The sequence below is a fragment of the Carcharodon carcharias genome, chromosome 20, assembly GCF_017639515.1.
Source record: "Carcharodon carcharias isolate sCarCar2 chromosome 20, sCarCar2.pri, whole genome shotgun sequence".
Taxonomy (NCBI): domain Eukaryota; kingdom Metazoa; phylum Chordata; class Chondrichthyes; order Lamniformes; family Lamnidae; genus Carcharodon; species Carcharodon carcharias.
Genome location: NC_054486.1, coordinates 49769459 through 49790509, shown reverse-complemented (window position 1 = coordinate 49790509; position 21051 = coordinate 49769459). Strand labels below are relative to the sequence as shown.

At 71.4% G+C, this 21051-nt stretch overlaps 2 protein-coding genes across 12 annotated transcripts in view; one reads left to right on the top strand and one right to left on the bottom strand.

The window, feature by feature from the left end:
• The window catches only part of ralgapa1 (Ral GTPase activating protein catalytic subunit alpha 1), a 337589-nt gene extending 334536 nt beyond the window's left edge, over positions 1-3053 (bottom strand). For all 8 annotated transcript variants that reach the window (XR_005946224.1, XR_005946225.1, XM_041213937.1 and 5 more), the window contains exon 1: positions 2535-3053. Coding sequence is in view for 6 of the 8 variants with exons in the window: in XM_041213937.1 (XP_041069871.1) it covers positions 2535-2640 (106 nt within the window). In the remaining 2 variants the exon portion in view is untranslated. The remainder of the gene's footprint in view (positions 1-2534) is intronic.
• A 273-nt stretch (positions 3054-3326) lies between these two features.
• brms1la (BRMS1 like transcriptional repressor a) overlaps positions 3327-21051 on the top strand; it is a 62560-nt gene continuing 44835 nt past the window's right edge. For all 4 annotated transcript variants that reach the window (XM_041214890.1, XM_041214888.1, XM_041214889.1 and 1 more), the window contains exon 1: positions 3327-3599. In XM_041214890.1, the coding sequence (XP_041070824.1) occupies positions 3464-3599 (136 nt within the window). In that variant the 5' untranslated portion in view covers positions 3327-3463. The remainder of the gene's footprint in view (positions 3600-21051) is intronic.

The following is a 21051-nucleotide window of genomic DNA, read 5'->3' as shown; positions in this document are numbered from 1 at the left end:
TGCAGCATTCCCTTTACACTGAACTGAAGTATTTTGGACTTCAGCCCACAACTATCTTGCTCAAAGTTGAAAGAGACACTGCTGACACTTAAAGCAAAGGCAGCAATGTTTTTCAACGGCAGAAGGGAAAGTATACAAGCTCAACTCCTCTCCTCATATGAAGACTAATACTTTCGCTGTAGTTCCAGTCAGCTGGCAATTTATTTACATTGTCCAGTTGGAGCTTTAATTCTTCTATTCAAGACAAAACACTGGGTTACTGGGCCAGTTAAGCTTCAACATTGGCTCAAAGTGGAAACTTTCCCAGGTCTATCCTGTCCAGAAAAAGCAGGACAAATCCAACCCAACCAATTACTGCCCCATCAGTGCATTCTCGGTCATCACCAAAGTGATGGAAGGGGTCATCAGTGCTATCAAGGGGCACCTAGTCAGCAATAACCTACTCACTGATGCTCAGTTTGGGTTCTGCCAGGCCCACTCAGCTCCTGACCTCAGCAGAGCCTTGGTCTAAACATGGACAAAAAAGCTGATCTCAAGAGGTGAGATGGGAGTGACCACTCTTGACATCAAGGCAGCATTTGACAGAGTGTGGCATCAAGGAACCCTAGCACAACTGGAGTGAATGGGAATTGAGGGAAAACTCTCCACTGGTTGGAGTTATACCTAACATGAAGGAAGGTGGCTGAGATTGTTGGAGGTCAATCATCTTAGTCCCAGGACATTGCTGCAGAAGTTCCTCAGGACCCAACCATCTTCAGCTGCTTCATCAATGGCCTTCCCTCCATCATAAGGTCAGAAGTGGGGATGTTAACTAATGATTGCACCATTTGCAACTCCAGTTCATGTCCATATGCAGCAAGACCTGAACAATATTCAGGCTTGGGCTGACAAGTGGCACATAACATTTGCACCACACAATGAACATCTCTATCTGGAGGGAATCTAACCATCTCCTCTTGACATTCAATTACATTTGCATCGCTGAATTCCACCCCCTATCAACATCCTTGTGATTACCATTAACCAGAAACTGAACTGGGTCATCTATAAAGATACTGTAGTTACAAGAGCAGGTCAGAGACTGGAAATTCTGCAGAAAGTAACTCACCTCCTGACTCCCCAAAGCCTGTCCACCATCTACAAAGCACAAGTTAGGCAACTGACCAAGGCTCCTTTGACAGTACCTTTCAAAGCCACGACCTCTAACACCTAAGATAAGGGTAGCAGATGCATGGGAACACCACTACCTACTTACACACCATCCTGACTTGGAACTATAATTCTTCATTGCTGCTGGGCCAAAATCCTCGAACTCCCTTCCTAACACAACTGTGGGTATTCCTACAACACATGGATGGCAGAGATTCAAAAAGGTGGCTTAGCAACACCTACTCAAGGGCAATTAGGGGTGGGCAATAAATGCTAGTCTAGCCAGCGACACTCACATCTACTGAGCAAATAATTAATAAAAGTTAAATTTAAATGTCTGAAGCTTCATCAGAAAGTCTCATCCTGCTTTGCTAGTCTGGTCAGGCATTGACTCCGAATTTACATCACAACTTTTAACATTATTGCTGAAAATTATATGCAGCAATACTAAAGTGATACTGTTGATACAACTTGAGTCAAACACATCTCAGCACATCACTGAAGAGAATCAAAAACACTCAGCATGCTTGAAAATGTAAGGAATGTGGAGGCACCAGAATAGAAGCCTAATTTAAAGTAAAATCAACAGTTTCAGCTGTTATAAATTATAAAGTTACTGATCAGTTTTGTAAACATTGTTTATGTTTTATTTATTGAAAATCAAAATATAACAATTTAATAAAACATTTTAAAACTGTAATGAATGATAATAAACATTTAGAAACAGACATTCAACTCTATATTGGCCAGGGTGAAGATAGTGGAGAAAGATAGGAAATTGTGCACATTTACATTTTCCTGGCTTAGCTTTTAACCTTGCATACAGAAAACCACCCGAATCTTGAGAATTTATTTAAGCACAGTACAAACCCAATTGCTTCCTGTTCAGAGTTGATAATCCGTTTAACAAACAATAATTTCATTTGAACGGTGGGGCGGGGCGTGTTTATTTTCCAGAGACCTTTTGAGATACAGTAAGGCATTTACACAATTGAGACAGTTGTCTGGGCAAAATACTCCAACTTCTAAAATGATCAACAGAGGACAACTCCCATACATTGTCAGGGAGAGAAAAACTTACATTTCTCTGATAGCGAGATTTAAAAATCAATTACATATGAAAAAAAAACTTTGTTCATTATCCAGCCTAAAACAACACTTAAAAAAATTCTTGCAACCCATGTAACAGCACGGCTCCCATTTCCAACCACAGTAATTCAGGCAATATTAATGATTTCTACTTACAGAGTCAACATCAACCTCCTGCAAACAAAACTGGATTAACCCCGAAACAAGGGCTCCCCGTCATTATTTCACGTCCTGTATCTACCACGACTATAAATTGCCTCCAGTGTTGCTTCAGTGAACATCTGCGCGATACCTACCTATGACAACCCTCAGGTGCTTCAATCTGGTCAGAACATCTTTCTTCGGATCCACGACTTTCTGTGTGGATTTTTTCACATCCCCGTGAGGCTTTTTGGAAAACATTCCGCTCCTTGGATTAAGAACCAAACACCACTCCCTCCCACCTTCCCAACGTTTCCTTTTCTTAAACGTCGATAAAAAATAAAGATAAAGGTCGGGGCCTAATAACAAACAAACTTGTCCAACATGCCAACCCCATGAAAGCAGCCGCTGAGTGAACACAGCCCAGTTATTAACCGTCAGTGGGCAACATGGCGGGTCTCAGCAGGACAAACAACCGGCACGCTCAATCAAAACCAGAGCGCTTCCAGCACACTTAAAGCCAAACAGTTCACACAAGCGCTCTCAGAGCGGCCTTGGAATCGACGTTTGTGTCCATATGAAGCTGTTACCGCTAAAACACGAACTGTTTATTGTGAAAATGGACTGCAATCCCGACGGTTGTCTATCGACTGTTCGGTCGCTATTTAGTTATGGCTGTTATCCCGCTGCTACGGTGGAGGATTAGGCGCGGAGGCTCCAGGGAACCGTAGTTCTGTTTGTTCAATGGTGAACGAGGGAACACAAATCCATGGACTACAACTCCCAGCGCTCCGTGCGTTTCGCCCAGCTCCAGAAGGAATGGATTTGCGGGCTTCCATTCGATCCGTCTCGGCCCAGCCCTCCGACACGCCGATTGGGGCTCTGGTGATGACGGCACAAATCTCGCCCACTCCGGGCTTGCAAATGGTCAATCGGACTGTCGATTAACCGAGACATTCAGCGTTCCCTTCCGTTCCGATCGAATAGAGTTTAAATGCGATGTTGGGGGCACTGTGAAGCTTTGCTATAATTAAACTAAAAAGCGGTGTTTTTCATTTTGAACTTATTATAACTTGCCGCCAATATGCCTGTCCATTCCAGAGATAAGAAAGAGAACAATCACGAAGATATGGACGTTGACTACCCGGAGAATGAAGGCAGCAGTTCAGATGAAGAGGACACGGAGAGTTCCTCCGTCTCGGAAGATGGGGACAGTTCAGGTGTGTAAAGGCCAGGAAAAGCCACAACTGTGGAGCTGACCGGGCCGGGCCCAAGCCACCCGCTCGCGCGTATCGCGGCTGGTTTCTGGGTTCACAGTTGTTGATCATTTTTGTCACGTTTATTTGTAAAATGTAAAAAATAGGTCCCAAATACGACCCATTCCCCCAACCACAACCCCCCCCCTCCACCAATCCCATCCCCTTCCCCCCCAACCTCAATCCCCCCCCTTCCCCAATCCCCCCTCTTCCCCAATCCCCCCTCTTCCTCAACCCCAATCACCCCCCCCTTCCCCAACCCCAATGCCCCCGTCTTCCCCAACCCCAATCCCCCCGGCTTCCCCAACCCCAATCCCCCCGTCTTCCCCAACCCCAATGCCCCCGTCTTCCCCAACCCCAATGCCCCCGTCTTCCCCAACCCCAATGCCCCCGTCTTCCCCAACCCCAATGCCCCCGTCTTCCCCAACCCCAATGCCCCCGTCTTCCCCAACCCCAATGCCCCCGTCTTCCCCAACCCCAATGCCCCCGTCTTCCCCAACCCCAATGCCCCCGTCTTCCCCAACCCCAATCCCCCCGTCTTCCCCAACCCCAATCCCCCCGTCTTCCCCAACCCCAATCCCCCCGTCTTCCCCAACCCCAATCCCCCCCGTCTTCCCCAACCCCAATGCCCCCGTCTTCCCCAACCCCAATGCCCCCGTCTTCCCCAACCCCAATGCCCCCGTCTTCCCCAACCCCAATGCCCCCGTCTTCCCCAACCCCAATGCCCCCGTCTTCCCCAACCCCAATGCCCCCGTCTTCCCCAACCCCAATGCCCCCGTCTTCCCCAACCCCAATGCCCCCGTCTTCCCCAACCCCAATGCCCCCGTCTTCCCCAACCCCAATGCCCCCGTCTTCCCCAACCCCAATGCCCCCGTCTTCCCCAACCCCAATGCCCCCGTCTTCCCCAACCCCAATGCCCCCGTCTTCCCCAACCCCAATGCCCCCGTCTTCCCCAACCCCAATGCCCCCGTCTTCCCCAACCCCAATGCCCCCGTCTTCCCCAACCCCAATGCCCCCGTCTTCCCCAACCCCAATGCCCCCGTCTTCCCCAACCCCAATGCCCCCGTCTTCCCCAACCCCAATGCCCCCGTCTTCCCCAACCCCAATGCCCCCGTCTTCCCAACCCCAATGCCCCCGTCTTCCCCAACCCCAATGCCCCCGTCTTCCCCAACCCCAATGCCCCCGTCTTCCCCAACCCCAATGCCCCCGTCTTCCCCAACCCCAATGCCCCCGTCTTCCCCAACCCCAATGCCCCCGTCTTCCCCAACCCCAATGCCCCCGTCTTCCCCAACCCCAATGCCCCCGTCTTCCCCAACCCCAATGCCCCCGTCTTCCCCAACCCCAATCCCCCCCGTCTTCCCCAACCCCAATCCCCCCCGTCTTCCCCAACCCCAATCCCCCCCGTCTTCCCCAACCCCAATCCCCCCCGTCTTCCCCAACACCAATCCCCCCCGTCTTCCCCAACCCCAATCCCCCCCGTCTTCCCCAACCCCAATCCCCCCCGTCTTCCCCAACCCCAATCCCCCCGTCTTCCCCAACCCCAATCCCCCCGTCTTCCCCAACCCCAATCCCCCCGTCTTCCCCAACCCCAATCCCCCCCGTCTTCCCCAACCCCAATCCCCCCCGTCTTCCCCAACCCCAATCCCCCCGTCTTCCCCAACCCCAATCCCCCCGTCTTCCCCAACCCCAATCCCCCCGTCTTCCCCAACCCCAATCCCCCCGTCTTCCCCAACCCCAATCCCCCGTCTTCCCCAACTCCAATCCCCCCGTCTTCCCCAACTCCAATCCCCCCGTCTTCCCCAACTCCAATCCCCCCGTCTTCCCCAACCCCAATCCCCCCGTCTTCCCCAACCCCAATCCCCCCGTCTTCCCCAACCCCAAACCCCCCGTCTTCCCCAACCCCAATCCCCCCGTCCTCCCCAACCCCAATGCCCACGTCTTCCCCAACCCCAATCCCCCCGTCTTCCCCAACCCCAATCCCCCCGTCTTCCCCAACCCCAATCCCCCCGTCTTCCCCAACCCCAATCCCCCCGTCTTCCCCAACTCCAATCCCCCCGTCTTCCCCAACCCCAATCCCCCCGTCTTCCCCAACCCCAATCCCCCCGTCTTCCCCAACCCCAATCCCCCCGTCCTCCCCAACCCCAATGCCCACGTCTTCCCCAACCCCAATCCCCCCGTCTTCCCCCAACCCCAATCCCCCCGTCTTCCCCAACCCCAATCCCCCCGTCTTCCCCAACCCCAATCCTCCCGTCTTCCCCAACCACAATCCCCCCCGTCTTCCCCAACCCCAATCCCCCCGTCTTCCCCAACCCCAATCCCCCCCGTCTTCCCCAACCCCAATCCCCCCCGTCTTCCCCAACCCCAATCCCCCACCGTCTTCCCCAAACCCAATCCCCCCTCGTTCCGTCCGCCCTCCCGCCCCGCTCGTTCCGCCCGCCCTCCCCCCCCGTTCCAACCGCCCTCCTTCCCCCCTCGTTCCGCCCGCACTCCCTCCCCCCTCGTTCCGCCCGCCCTCCCTCCCTCCCCCCTCGTTCCGCCCGCCCTCCCTCCGTCCCCCCTCGTTCCGCCCGCCCTCCCCCCTCGTTCCGCCCGCCCTCCCTCCCTCCCCCCTCGTTCCGCCCGCCCTCCCTCCCTCCCCCCTCGTTCCGCCCGCCCTCCCTCCCTCCCCCCTCGTTCCGCCCGCTCTCCCTCCCTCCCCCCTCGTTCCGCCCGCCCTCCCTCCCTCCCCTCTTTCCGCCCGCCCTCCCTCCCCCCTCGTTCCGCCCCCCCCTCCCACCGCCCGCCCTCCCCCCCTCTCACCGCTCGCCCTCCCTCCGTCCCCCCTCGTTCCCCCCGCCCTCCCTCCCCCCTCGTTCCGCCCTCCCTCCCTCCCTCCCTCCCCCCTCGTTCCGCCCGCCCTCCCTCCCCCCTCGTTCCGCCCGCCCTCCCTCCCTCCCGCCCCCCTCGTTCCGCCCGCCCTCCCTCCCGCCCCCCTCGTCCGCCCGCCCTCCCTCCCTCTCCCCTCCCGCCCGCACTCCGCCCTACCTCCGCCCACCCTCCCTCCCTCCGCCCCCCCTCCCTCCCCCCTCCTACTGCCCGCCCTCCCCCCCCTCACCGCTCGCCCTCCTTCCCCCCTCGTTCTGCCCGCCCGCCCTCCCTCCCCCCTCGTTCCGCCCGCCCTCCCTCCCCCCTCGTTCCGCCCGCCCTCCCTCCCCCCTCGTTCCGCCCGCCCTCCCTCCCCCCTCGTTCCGCCCGCCCTCCCTCCCCCCCCCTCGTTCCGCCCGCCCTCCCTCCCTCCCCCTCGTTCCGCCCGCCCTCCCTCCCTCCCTCCCCCTCGTTCCGCCCGCCCTCCCTCCCTCCCACCCCCGTCGTTCCGCCCGCCCTCCCTCCCTCCCCCCTCGTTCCGCCCGCCCGCCCTCCCTCCCCCCTCGTTCCGCCCGCCCGCCCTCCCTCCCACCTCCCGCCCGCCCTCCCTCCCTCCCACCTCCCGCCCGCCCGCCCTCCCTCCCTCCCACCTCGTCCGCCCGCCCTCCCTCCCTCTCTCCTCCCGCCCGCCCTCCGCCCTACCTCCGCCCACCCTCCCTCCCCCCTCGTTCCGCCCTCCCTCCCTCCCTCCCTCCCTCCCCCCTCGTTCCGCCCGCCCTCCCTCCCTCCCTCCCCCCTCGTTCCGCCCGCCCTCCCTCCCTCCCTCCCCCCTCGTTCCGCCCGCCCTCCCTCCCTCCCTCCCCCCTCGTTCCGCCCGCCCTCCCTCCCTCCCCCCTCGTTCCTCCCGCCCTCCCCCCTCATTGCGCCAGCCCTCCCTCCCTCCCTCCCCCCTCGTTGCGCCCGCCCTCCCTCCCTCCCCCCTCGTTGCGCCCGCCCTCCCTCCCTCCCCCCTCGTTGCGCCCGCCCTCCCCCCTCGTTGCGCCCGCCCTCCCTCCCTCCCCCCTCGTTGCGCCCGCCCTCCCTCCCTCCCCCCTCGTTGCGCCCGCTCTCCCTCCCTCCCCCCTCGTTGCGCCCGCCCTCCCCCCTCGTTACGCCAGCCGTCCCCCCTCGTTCCGCCCGCCCTCCCTCCCTCCCCCCTCGTTCCGCCCGCCCTCCCTCCCTCCCCCCTCGTTCCGCCCGCCCTCCCTCCTCCCCCCTCGTTCCGCCCGCCCTCCCTCCCTCCCCCCTCGTTCCGCCCGCCCTCCCTCCCTCCCCCCTCGTTCCGCCCGCCCTCCCTCCCTCCCCCCTCGTTCCGCCCGCCCTCCCTCCCTCCCCCCTCGTTCCGCCCGCCCTCCCTCCCTCCCCCCTCGTTCCGCCCGCCCTCCCTCCCTCCCCCCTCGTTCCGCCCGCCCTCCCTCCCTCCCCCCTCGTTCCGCCCGCCCTCCCTCCCTCCCCCCTCGTTCCGCCCGCCCTCCCTCCCTCCCCCCTCGTTCCGCCCGCCCTCCCTCCCTCCCCCCTCGTTCCGCCCGCCCTCCCTCCCTCCCCCCTCGTTCCGCCCGCCCTCCCTCCACCCCTCTTTCCGCCCGCCCTCCCTCCCCCCTCCATCCCCCCTCGTTCCGCCCCCCCTCCCTCCGTCCCCCCTCGTTCCCCCCGCCCGCCCTCCCCCCCTCTCACCGCTCGCCCTCCCTCCGTCCCCCCTCGTTCCCCCCGCCCACCCTCCCTCCCCCCTCGTTCCGCCCGCCCTCCCTCCCTCCCTCCCCCCCTCACCGCTCGCCCTCCATCCTTCCCCCCTCGTTCCGCCCGCCTGCCCTCCCTCCCCCCTCGTTCCGCCCCGCCTTGCCTCTCCCCTCGTTCCGCCCGCCCTCCCTCCCCCCTCGTTCCGCCCGCCCTACCTCCCCCCTCGTTCCGCCCGCCCTCCTCCCCCCTCGTTCCGCCCGCCCTCCCTCCCCCCTCGTTCCGCCCGCCCTCCCTCCCTCCCCCCTCGTTCCGCCCTCCCTCCCTCCCGCCCTCCCTCCCCCGTCGTTCCGCCCGCCCGCCCTCCCTCCCCCGTCGTTCCGCCCGCCCGCCCTCCCTCCCTCCCACCTCCCGCCCGCCCACCCTCCCTCCCGCCCCCCTCGTCCGCCCGCCCTCCCTCCCTCTCTCCTCCCGCCCGCCCTCCGCCCTACCTCCGCCCACCCTCCCTCCCCCCTCGTTCCGCCCGCCCTCCCTCCCCCCTCGTTCCGCCCGCCCTCCCTCCCTCCCTCCCCCCTCGTTCCGCCCGCCCTCCCTCCCTCCCTCCCCCCTCATTCCGCCTGCCCTCCCTCCCTCCCCCCTCGTTCCTCCCGCCCTCCCCCCTCATTGCGCCCGCCCTCCCTCCCTCCCTCCCCCCTCGTTGCACCCGCCCTCGCTCCCTCCCCCCTCGTTGCGCCCGCCCTCCCTCCCTCCCCCCTCGTTGCGCCCGCCCTCCCTCCCTCCCCCCTCGTTGCGCCCGCCCTCCCTCCCTCCCCCCTCGTTGCGCCCGCCCTCCCTCCCTCCCCCCTCGTTGCGCCCGCCCTCCCTCCCTCCCCCCTCGTTGCGCCCGCCCTCCCTCCCTCCCCCCTCGTTGCGCCCGCCCTCCCCCCTCGTTCCGTCCGCCCTCCCTCCCTCCCCCCTCGTTCCGCCCGCCCTCCCCCCTTGTTCCGCCCGACCTCCCTCCGTCCCCCCTCGTTCCGCCCGCCCTCCCTCACCCCCCTCGTTCCGCCCGCCCTCCCTCACTCCCCCCTCGTTCCGCCCGCCCTCCCTCACTCCCCCCTCGTTCCGCCCGCCCTCCCTACCTCCCCCCTCGTTCCGCCCTCCCTCCCTCCCCCCTCGTTCCGCCCGCCCTCCCTCCCTCCCCCCTCGTTCCGCCCTCCCTCCCTCCCCCCTCGTTCCGCCCTCCCTCCCTCCCCCCTCGTTCCGCCCGCCCTCCCTCCCTCCCCCCTCGTTCCGCCCGCCCTCCCTCCCTCCCCCCTCGTTCCGCCCGCCCTCCCTCCCTCCCCCCTCGTTCCGCCCGCCCTCCCTCCACCCCTCTTTCCGCCCGCCCTCCCTCCCCCCTCCCTCCCCCCTCGTTCCGCCCCCCCTCCCTCCGTCCCCCCTCGTTCCCCCCGCCCGCCCTCCCCCCCTCTCACCGCTCGCCCTCCCTCCGTCCCCCCTCGTTCCGCCCGCCCTCCCTCCCTCCCTCCCCCCCTCACCGCTCGCCCTCCATCCTTCCCCCCTCGTTCCGCCCGCCTGCCCTCCCTCCCCCCTCGTTCCGCCCGCCTTCCCTCTCCCCTCGTTCCGCCCGCCCTCCCTCCCCCCTCGTTCCGCCCTCCCTCCCCCCTCGTTCCGCCCGCCCTCCCTCCCCCCTCGTTCCGCCCGCCCTCCCTCCCCCCTCGTTCCGCCCGCCCTCCCTCCCCCCTCGTTCCGCCCGCCCTCCCTCCCCCCTCGTTCCGCCCGCCCTCTCCCTCCCCCCTCGTTCCGCCCGCCCTCCCTCCCTCCCCCCTCGTTCCGCCCGCCCACCCTCCCTCCCCACTCGTTCCGCCCGCCCTCCCTCCCTCCCCCCTCGTTCCGCCCTCCCTCCCTCCCCCTCGTTCCGCCCTCCCTCCCTCCCTCCCTCCCTCCCCCCTCGTTCCGCCCGCCCTCCCTCCCTCCCTCCCCCCTCGTTCCGCCCGCCCTCCCCCTCGTCCGCCCGCCCTCCCTCCCTCTCCCCTCCCGCCCGCACTCCGCCCTACCTCCGCCCACCCTCCCTCCCCCCTCCCTCCGCCCCCCCCTCCCTCCCCCCTCCTACTGCCCGCCTTCCCCCCCCCTCACCGCTCGCCCTCCTTCCCCCCTGGTTCCCGCCCTACCTCCGCCCACCCTCCCTCCCCCCTCCCTCCGCCCCCTCCCTCCCACCCCCCTCGTTGCGCCCGCCCTCCCTCCCTCCCCCCTCGTTGCGCCCGCCCTCGCTCCCTCCCCCCTCGTTGCGCCCGCCCTCGCTCCCTCCCCCCTCGTTGCGCCCGCCCTCCCTCCCTCCCCCCTCGTTGCGCCCGCCCTCCCTCCCTCCCTCCCTCCCCCCTCGTTCCGCCCGCCCTCCCTCCCTCCCTCCCCCCTCGTTCCGCCTGCCCTCCCTCCCTCCCCGCTCGTTCCTCCCGCCCGCCCTCCCTCCCTCCCTCCCCCCTCGTTGCGCCCGCCCTCCCTCCCTCCCCCCTCGTTGCGCCCGCCCTCCCTCCCTCCCCCCTCGTTGCGCCAGCCCTCCCTCCTCCCTCCCTCCTCGTTCCGCCCACCCTCCCTCCCTCCTCATTCCACCCGCCCTCCCTCCCTTCTCGTTCCGCCCGCCCTCCCTGCCTCCCCCCTCGTTCCGCCCGCCCTCCCTCCCCCCTCGTTCCGTCTGCCTGCCCTTCCTCCCTCCCCCCTCGTTCCGCCCGCCTGCCCTTCCTCCCTCCCCCCTCGTTCCGCCCGCCCGCATGCCCTCCCTCCCCCCTCGTTCCGCCCGCCCGCATGCCCACCCTCCCCCCTCGTTCCGCCCGCCCGTCCTCCCTCCGTCCCCCCTCGTTCCGCCCGCCCGCCATCCCTCCCTCCCCCCTCGTTCCGCCCTCCCTCCCTCCCTCCCCCCTCCTTCCGCCCGCCCTCCCTCCCTCCCTCCCCCCTCGTTCCGCCCGCCCTCCCTCCCTCCCTCCCCCCTCGTACCGCCCGCCCTCCCCCCCTCCCTCCCCCCTCGTTCCGCCCGCCCTCCCTCCCTCCCCCCTCGTTCCGCCCGCCCTCCCTCCCTCCCCCCTCGTTCCGCCCGCCCTCCCCCCTCCCCCCCGTTCCGCCCGCCCTCCCTCCCCCCCCTCGTTCCGCCCGCCCTCCCTCCCCCCTCGTTCCGCCTGCCCTCCCTCCCTCCCCCCTCGTTCCTCCCGCCCTCCCTCCCTCCCTGCCTTACCCCGCGTTCCTCACGCCCTCCCTCCCCCCTCGTTGCGCCCGCCCTCCCCCCTCGTTGCGCCCGCCCTCCCTCCTCCCTCCCTCCCCCTCGTTGCGCCCGCCCTCCCTCCCTCCCCCCTCGTTGCGCCCGCCCTCCCTCCCTCCCCCCTCGTTGCGCCCGCCCTCCCTCCCTCCCCCCTCGTTGCGCCCGCCCTCCCTCCCTCCCCCCTCGTTGCGCCCGCCCTCCCTCCCTCCCCCCTCGTTGCGCCCGCCCTCCCTCCCTCCCCCCTCGTTGCGCCCGCCCTCCCTCCCTCCCCCCTCGTTGCGCCCGCCCTCCCTCCCTCCCCCCTCGTTGCGCCCGCCCTCCCTCCCTCCCCCCTCGTTGCGCCCGCCCTCCCTCCCTCCCCCCCTCGTTGCGCCCGCCCTCCCTCCCTCCCCCCTCGTTGCGCCCGCCCTCCCTCCCTCCCCCCTCGTTGCGCCAGCCCTCCCCCCTCGTTCCGTCCGCCCTCCCTCCCTCCCCCCTCGTTCCGCCCGCCCTCCCTCCGTCCCCCCTCGTTCCGCCCGCCCTCCCCCCTCGTTCCGCCCGCCCTCCCTCCCTCCCCCCTCGTTCCGCCCGCCCTCCCTCCCTCCCCCCTCGTTCCGCCCGCCCTCCCTCCCTCCCCCCTCGTTCCGCCCGCCCTCCCTCCCTCCCCTCTTTCCGCCCGCCCTCCCTCCCCCTCCCTCCCCCCTCGTTCCGCCCCCCCTCCCACCGCCCGCCCTCCCCCCCTCTCACCGCTCGCCCTCCCTCCGTCCCCCCTCGTTCCCCCCGCCCTCCCTCCCCCCTTGTTCCGCCCGCCCTCCCTCCGCCCTCGTTCCGCCCGCCCTCCCCCCTCGTTCCGCCCTCCCTCCCCCCTCGTACCGCCCGCCCTCCCTCCCCCCTCGTACCGCCCGCCCTCCCTCCCTCCCCCCTCATTCCGCCCGCCCTCCCTCTCTCCCCCCTCGTTCCGCCTGCCCTCCCTCCCTCCCCCCTCGTTCCTCCCGCCCTCCCTCCCTGCCTTACCCCTCGTTCCGCCCGCCCTCCCTCGCTCCCCCCTCGTTCCGCCCGCCCTCCCTCCCACCCCCTCGTTCCGCCCGCCCTCCCTCCCACCCCCCTCGTTCCGCCCGCCCTCCCTCCCTCCCCCCCGTTCCGCCCGCCCTCCCTCCCTCCCTCCCCCTTCGTTCCGCCCTCCCTCCCTCCCTCCCCTTTCGTTCCGCCCTCCCTCCCTCCCTCCCCCTCGTTCCTCCGCCCTCCCTCCCTCCCCCTCGTTCCGCCCGCCCTCCCTCCCTCCCCCCTCGTTCCGCCCGCCCTCCCTCCCTCCCCCCTCGTTCCGCCCGCCCTCCCTCCCTCCCTCCCCCCTCGTTCCGCCCACCCTCCCTCCCTCCCCCCTCGTTCCGCCCGCCCTCCCTCCCTCCCCCCTCGTTCCGCCCGCACTCCCTCCCTCCCCCCTCGTTCCGCCCGCCCTCCCTCCCTCCCTCCCCCCTCGTTCCGCCCGCCCTCCCTCCCTCCCCCCTCGTTCCGCCCGCCCTCCCTCCCTCCCCCCTCGTTCCGCCCGCCCTACCTCCCTCCCCCCTCGTTCCGCCCGCCCTCCCTCCCTCCCTCCCTCCCCCCTCGTTCCGCCCGCCCTCCCTCCCACCTCGTTCCGCCCTCCCTCCCTCCCCCCTCGTTCCGCCCTCCCTCCCTCCCCCCTCGTTCCGCCCTCCCTCCCCCCTCGTTCCGCCCTCCCTCCCTCCCTCCCCCCTCGTTCCGCCCGCCCTCCCTCCCTCCCCCCTCGTTCCGCCCGCCCTCCCTCCCTCCCCCTCGTTCCGCCCGCCCTCCCTCCCTCCCCCCTCCCGCCCTCCCGCCCCCTCCCTCCGCCCACCCTCCCTCCCCCCTCCCTCCGCCCACCCTCCCTCCCTCCCCCCTCCCTCCGCCCCCCTCCCTCCCTCCCCCTCCCACCGCCTGCCCTCCCCCCCTCACCGCTCACCCTCCATCCTTCCCCCCTCGTTCCGCCCGCCTGCCCTGCCTCCCCCCTCGTTCCGCCCGCCCTCCCTCTCCCCTCGTTCCGCCCGCCCGCCCTCCCTCCCCCCTCGTTCCGCCCGCCCTCCCTCCCCCCTCGTTCCGCCCGCCCTCCCTCCCCCCTCGTTCCGCCCGCCCTCCCTCCCCCCTCGTTCCGCCCTCCCCCCTCGTTCCGCCCGCCCTCCCTCCCCCCTCGTTCCGCCCGCCCTCCCTCCCCCCTCGTTCCGCCCGCCCGCCCTCCCTCCCCCCTCGTTCCGCCCGCCCGCCCTCCCTCCCCCCTCGTTCCGCCCGCCCTCCCCCTCGTTCCGCCCGCCCTCCCTCCCCCCTCGTTCCGCCCGCCCTCCCTCCCCCCTCGTTCCGCCCGCCCTCCCTCCCTCCCCCCTCGTTCCGCCCGCCCTCCCTCCCTCCCCCCTCGTTCCGCCCGCCCTCCCTCCCTCCCCCCTCGTTCCGCCCGCCCTCCCTCCCTCCCCCCTCGTTCCGCCCGCCCTCCCTCCCTCCCCCCTCGTTCCGCCCGCCCTCCCTCCCTCCCCCCTCGTTCCGCCCGCCCTCCCTCCCTCCCCCCTCGTTCCGCCCGCCCTTCCTCCCTCCCCCCTCGTTCCGCCCGCCCTTCCTCCCTCCCCCCTCGTTCCGCCCGCCCGCCCTCCCTCCCCACTCGTTCCGCCCTCCCTCCCTCCCTCCCCCCTCGTTCCGCCCTCCCTCCCTCCCCCCTCGTTCCGCCCTCCCTCCCTCCCCCCTCGTTCCGCCCTCCCTCCCTCCCCCCTCGTTCCGCCCGCCCTCCCTCCCCCCTCGTTCCGCCCGCCCTCCCTCCCTCCCGCCCCCCTCGTTCCGCCCGCCCTCCCTCCCGCCCCCCTTGTCCGCCCGCCCTCCCTCCCTCTCCCCTCCCGCCCGCATTCCGCCCTACCTCCGCCCACCCTCCCTCCCTCCGCCCCCCCCTCCCTCCCCCCTCCTACTGCCCCGCCCTCCCCCCCCCTCACCGCTCGCCCTCCTTCCCCCCTCGTTCTGCCCGCCCGCCCTCCCTCCCCCCTCGTTCCGCCCGCCCTCCCTCCCTCCCCCCTCGTTCCGCCCGCCCTCCCTCCCCCCTCGTTCCGCCCGCCCTCCCTGCCCCCTCGTTCCGCCCGCCCTCCCTCCCCCCTCGTTCCGCCCGCCCTCCCTCCCCCCTAGTTCCGCCCGCCCTCCCTCCCCCCTCGTTCCGCCTGCCCTCCCTCCCCCCTCGTTCCGCCCGCCCTCACTCCCCCCTCGTTCCGCCCGCCCTCACTCCCCCCTCGTTCCGCCCGCCCTCACTCCCCCCTCGTTCCGCCCGCCCTCACTCCCCCCTCGTTCCGCCCGCCCTCCCTCCCCCCTCGTTCCGCCCGCCCTCCCCCTCGTTCCGCCCGCCCTCCCCCTCGTTCCGCCCGCCCTCCCCCTCGTTCCGCCCGCCCTCCCCCTCGTTCCGCCCGCCCTCCCCCTCGTTCCGCCCGCCCTCCCCCTCGTTCCGCCCGCCCTCCCCCTCGTTCAGCCCGCCCTCCCCCCTCGTTGCGCCCGCCCTCCCTCCCTCCCCCCTCGTTGCGCCCGCCCTCCCTCCCTCCCCCCTCGTTGCGCCCGCCCTCCCTCCCCCCTCATTGCGCCCGCCCTTCCTCCCTCCCACCTCGTTGCGCCCGCCCTCCCTCCCTCCCTCCCCCCTCGTTGCGCCCGCCCTCCCTCCCTCCCTCCCCCCTCGTTGCGCCCGCCCTCCCTCCCTCCCCCCTCGTTGCGCCCGCCCTCCCTCCCTCCCCCCCTCGTTGGCGCCCGCCCTCCCTCCCTCCCCCCTCGTTGCGCCCGCCCTCCCTCCCTCCCCCCTCGTTGCGCCCGCCCTCCCTCCCTCCCCCCTCGTTGCGCCCGCCCTCCCTCCCTCCCCCCTCGTTGCGCCCGCCCTCCCTCCCTCCCCCCTCGTTGCGCCCGCCCTCCCTCCCTCCCCCCTCGTTGCGCCCGCCCTCCCTCCCTGCCCCCTCGTTGCGCCCCGCCCTCCCTCCCTCCCCCCTAGTTGCGCCCGCCCTCCCTCCCTCCCTCCCCCCTCGTTGCGCCCGCCCTCCCTCCCTCCCCCCTCGTTGCGCCCGCCCTCCCTCCCTCCCCCCTCGTTGCGCCCGCCCTCCCTCCCTCCCCCCTCGTTGCGCCCGCCCTCCCTCCCTCCCCCCTCGTTGCGCCCGCCCTCCCTCCCTCCCCCCTCGTTGCGCCCGCCCTCCCTCCCTCCCCCCTCGTTGCGCCCGCCCTCCCTCCCTCCCCCCCTCGTTGCGCCCGCCCTCCCTCCCTCCCCCCTCGTTGCGCCAGCCCTCCCCCCTCGTTCCGTCCGCCCTCCCTCCCTCCCCCCTCGTTCCGCCCGCCCTCCCTCCGTCCCCCCTCGTTCCGCCCGCCCTCCCCCCTCGTTCCGCCCGCCCTCCCTCCCTCCCCCCTCGTTCCGCCCGCCCTCCCTCCCTCCCCCCTCGTTCCGCCCGCCCTCCCTCCCTCCCCCCTCGTTCCGCCCGCCCTCCCTCCCTCCCCCCTCGTTCCGCCCGCCCTCCCTCCCTCCCCCCTCGTTCCGCCCGCCCTCCCTCCCTCCCCCCTCGTTCCGCCCGCCCTCCCTCCCTCCCCTCTTTCCGCCCGCCCTCCCTCCCCCTCCCTCCCCCCTCGTTCCGCCCCCCCTCCCACCGCCCGCCCTCCCCCCCTCTCACCGCTCGCCCTCCCTCCGTCCCCCCTCGTTCCCCCCGCCCTCCCTCCCCCCTCGTTCCGACCGCCCTCCCTCCCCCCTCGTTCCGCCCGCCCTCCCTCCCCCCTCGTACCACCCGCCCTCCCTCCCCCCTCGTACCGCCCGCCCTCCCTCCCTCCCCCCTCATTCCGCCCGCCCTCCCTCTCTCCCCCCTCGTTCCGCCCGCCCTCCCTCCCTCCCCCCTCGTTCCTCCCGCCCTCCCTCCCTCCCCCCTCGTTCCTCCCGCCCTCCCTCCCTGCCTTACCCCTCGTTCCGCCCGCCCTCCCTCGCTCCCCCCTCGTTCCGCCCGCCCTCCCTCCCACCCCCTCGTTCCGCCCGCCCTCCCTCCCACCCCCCTCGTTCCGCCCGCCCTCCCTCCCTCCCCCCTCGTTCCGCCCGCCCTCCCTCCCTCCCTCCCCCCTCGTTCCGCCCGCCCTCCCTCCCTCCCTCCCCCCTCGTTCCGCCCTCACTCCCTCCCTCCCCCCTCGTTCCGCCCGCCCTCCCTCCCTCCCCCCTCGTTCCGCCCGCCCTCCCTCCCTCCCCCCTCGTTCCGCCCGCCCTCCCTCCCTCCCCCCTCGTTCCGCCCGCCCTCCCTCCCTCCCCCCTCGTTCCGCCCGCCCTCCCTCCCTCCCTCCCCCCTCGTTCCGCCCACCCTCCCTCCCTCCCCCCTCGTTCCGCCCGCCCTCCCTCCCTGCCCCCTCGTTCCGCCCGCCCTCCCTCCCTCCCCCCTCGTTCCGCCCGCCCTCCCTCCCTCCCCCCTCGTTCCGCCCGCCCTCCCTCCCTCCCCCCTCGTTCCGCCCGCCCTCCCTCCCTACCTCCCCCCTCGTTCCGCCCGCCCTCCCTCCCTCCCCCCTCGTTCCGCCCGCCCTACCTCCCTCCCCCCTCGTTCCGCCCGCCCTCCCTCCCTCCCTCCCTCCCCCCTCGTTCCGCCCGCCCTCCCTCCCACCTCGTTCCGCCCTCCCTCCCTCCCCCCTCGTTCCGCCCTCCCTCCCTCCCCCCTCGTTCCGCCCTCCCTCCCCCCTCGTTCCGCCCGCCCTCCCTCCCTCCCCCCTCGTTCCGCCCGCCCTCCCTCCCTCCCCCCTCGTTCCGCCCGCCCTCCCTCCCTCCCCCCTCGTTCCGCCCGCCCTCCCTCCCTCCCTCCCCCCTCGTTCCGCCCGCCCTCCCTCCCTCCCCCCTCCCGCCCCCTCCCTCCGCCCACCCTCCCTCCCCCCCCTCCCTCCGCCCACCCTCCCTCCCCCCCCTCCCTCCGCCCACCCTCCCTCCCTCCCCCCTCCCTCCGCCCCCCCTCCCTCCCTCGCCCCTCCCACCGCCTGCCCTCCCCCCCCTCACCGCTCACCCTCCATCCTTCCCCCCTCGTTCCGCCCGCCTGCCCTCCCTCCCCCCTCGTTCCGCCCGCCCTCCCTCTCCCCTCGTTCCGCCCGCCCGCCCTCCCTCCCCCCTCGTTCCGCCCGCCCTCCCTCCCCCCTCGTTCCGCCCGCCCTCCCTCCCCCCTCGTTCCGCCCGCCCTCCCTCCCCCCTCGTTCCGCCCGCCCTCCTCCCCCCTCGTTCCGCCCGCCCTCCCTCCCCCCTCGTTCCGCCCGCCCTCCCTCCCCCCTCGTTCCGCCCGCCCTCCCTCCCCCCTCGTTCCGCCCGCCCTCAATCCCCCCTCGTTCCGCCCGCCCTCCCTCCCCCCTCGTTCCGCCCGCCCGCCCTCCCTCCCCCCTCGTTCCGCCCGCCCTCCCCCCTCGTTCCGCCCGCCCTCCCTCCCTCCCCCCTCGTTCCGCCCGCCCTCCCTCCCTCCCCCCTCGTTCCGCCCGCCCTCCCTCCCTCCCCCCTCGTCCGCCCGCCCTCCCTCCCTCCCCCCTCGTTCCGCCCGCCCTCCCTCCCTCCCCCCTCGTTCCGCCCGCCCTCCCTCCCTCCCCCCTCGTTCCGCCCGCCCGCCCTCCCTCCCCACTCGTTCCGCCCTCCCTCCCTCCCTCCCCCTCGTTCCGCCCTCCCTCCCTCCCCCCTCGTTCCGCCCTCCCTCCCTCCCCCCTCGTTCCTCCCTCCCTCCCTCCCCCCTCGTTCCGCCCTCCCTCCCTCCCCCCTCGTTCCGCCCGCCCTCCCTCCCTCCCGCCCCCCTCGTTCCGCCCGCCCTCCCTCCCGCCCCCCTTGTCCGCCCGCCCTCCTTCCCTCTCCCCTCCCGCCCGCACTCCGCCCTACCTCCGCCCACCCTCCCTCCCTCCGCCCCCCCCTCCCTCCCCCCTCCTACTGCCCGCCCTCCCCCCCCCTCACCGCTCGCCCTCCTTCCCCCCTCGTTCTGCCCGCCCGCCCTCCCTCCCCCCTCGTTCCGCCCGCCCTCCCTCCCTCCCCCCTCGTTCCGCCCGCCCTCCCTCCCCCCTCGTTCCGCCCGCCCTCCCTCCCCCCTCGTTCCGCCCGCCCTCCCTCCCCGCTCGTTCCGCCCGCCCTCCCTCCCCCCTCGTTCCGCCCGCCCTCCCTCCCCCCTCGTTCCGCCCGCCCTCCCTCCCCCCTCGTTCCGCCCGCCCTCCCTCCCCCCTCGTTCCGCCCGCCCTCACTCCCCCCTCGATCCGCCCGCCCTCACTCCCCCTCGTTCCGCCCGCCCTCCCTCCCCCCTCGTTCCGCCCGCCCTCCCTCCCCCCTCGTTCCGCCCTCCCTCCCCCTCGTTCCGCCCGCCCTCCCCTCGTTCCGCCCGCCCTCCCCCCTCGTTGCGCCCGCCCTCCCTCCCTCCCCCCTCGTTGCGCCCGCCCTCCCTCCCTCCCTCCCCCCTCATTGCGCCCGCCCTCCCTCCCTCCCACCTCGTTGCGCCCGCCCTCCCTCCCTCCCTCCCCCCTCGTTGCGCCCGCCCTCCCTCCCTCCCTCCCCCCTCCCTCCCCCTCGTTGCGCCCGCCTTCCCTCCCTCCCCCCTCGTTGCGCCCGCCCTCCCTCCCTCCCCCCTCGTTGCGCCCGCCCTCCCTCCCTCCCCCCTCGTTGCGCCCGCCCTCCCTCCCCCCTCGTTCCGCCCGCCCTCCCTCCCCCCTCGTTCCGCCCGCCCTCCCTCCCCCCTCGTTCCGCCCGCCCTCCCTCCCCCCTCGTTCCGCCCGCCCTCCCTCCCCCCTCGTTCCGCCCGCCCTCACTCCCCCCTCGATCCGCCCGCCCTCACTCCCCCCTCGTTCCGCCCGCCCTCCCTCCCCCCTCGTTCCGCCCGCCCTCCCTCCCCCCTCGTTCCGCCCGCCCTCCCCCTCGTTCCGCCCGCCCTCCCCCCTCGTTGCGCCCGCCCTCCCTCCCTCCCCCCTCGTTGCGCCCGCCCTCCCTCCCTCCCTCCCCCCTCATTGCGCCCGCCCTCCCTCCCTCCCACCTCGTTGCGCCCGCCCTCCCTCCCTCCCTCCCCCCTCGTTGCGCCCGCCCTCCCTCCCTCCCTCCCCCCTCGTTGCGCCCGCCCTCCCTCCCTCCCCCCTCGTTGCGCCCGCCCTCCCTCCCTCCCCCCTCGTTGCGCCCGCCCTCCCTCCCTCCCCCCTCGTTGCGCCCGCCCTCCCTCCCTCCCCCCTCGTTGCGCCCGCCCTCCCTCCCTGCCCCCTCGTTGCGCCCGCCCTCCCTCCCTGCCCCCTCGTTGCGCCCGCCCTCCCTCCCTCCCCCCTCGTTGCGCCTCCCTCCCCCCCCTCGTTGCGCCCTCCCTCCCCCCTCGTTGCGCCCTCCCTCCCCCCTCGTTGCGCCCGCCCTCCCTCCCCCCCTCGTTCCTCCCGCCCTCCCTCCCTCCCTCCCCCCTCGTTCCGCCCGCCCTCCCTCCCTCCCTCCCCCCTCGTTCCGCCTGCCCTCCCTCCCTCCCCCCTCGTTCCTCCCGCCCTCCCCCCTCGTTGCGCCCGCCCTCCCTCCCTCCCTCCCCCCTCGTTGCGCCCGCCCTCCCTCCCTCCCTCCCCACTCGTTGCGCCCACCCTCCCTCCCTCCCCCCTCGTTGCGCCCGCCCTCCCTCCCTCCCCGCTCGTTGCGCCCGCCCTCCCTCCCTCCCCCCTCGTTGCGCCCGCCCTCCCTCCCTCCCCCCTCGTTGCGCCCGCCCTCCCTCCCTCCCCCCTCGTTGCGCCCGCCCTCCCTCCCTCCCCCCTCGTTGCGCCCGCCCTCCCTCCCTCCCCCCTCGTTGCGCCCGCCCTCCCTCCCTCCCCCCTCGTTGCGCCCGCCCTCCCTCCCTCCCCCCTCGTTGCGCCCGCCCTCCCTCCCACCTCGTTGCGCCCGCCCTCCCCCCTCGTTGCGCCTGCCCTCCCTCCTCGTTCCGTCCGCCCTCCCTCCCTCCCCCCTCGTTCCGCCCGCCCTCCCCCTCGTTCCGCCCGCCCTCCCTCCGTCCCCCCTCGTTCCGCCCGCCCTCCCTCACTCCCCCCTCGTTCCGCCCGCCCTCCCTACCTCCCCCCTCGTTCCGCCCGCCCTCCCTCCCTCCCCCCTCGTTCCGCCCGCCCTCCCTCCCTCCCCCCTCGTTCCGCCCGCCCTCCCTCCCTCCCCCCTCGTTCCGCCCGCCCTCCCTCCCTCCCCCCTCGTTCCGCCCGCCCTCCCTCCACCCCTCTTTCCGCCCGCCCTCCCTCCCCCCTCGTTCCGCCCCCCCTCCCTCCGTCCCCCCTCGTTCCCCCCGCCCGCCCTCCCCCCCTCTCACCGCTCGCCCTCCCTCCCTCCCCCCCTCACCGCTCGCCCTCCATCCTTCCCCCCTCGTTCCGCCCGCCTGCCCTCCCTCCCCCCTCGTTCCGCCCGCCTTCCCTCTCCCCTCGTTCCGCCCGCCCTCCCTCCCCCCTCGTTCCGCCCTCCCTCCCTCCCCCCTCGTTCCGCCCGCCCTCCCTCCCTCACTCCCCCCTCGTTCCACCCGCCCGCCCTCCCTCCCTCCCCACTCGTTCCGCCCGCCCTCCCTCCCTCCCCCCTCGTTCCGCCCTCCCTCCCTCCCCCCTCGTTCCGCCCTCCCTCCCTCCCCCCTCGTTCCGCCCTCCCTCCCTCCCTACCTCCCTCCCCCCTCTTTCCGCCCGCCCTCCCTCCCTCCCTCCCCCCTCGTTCCGCCCGCC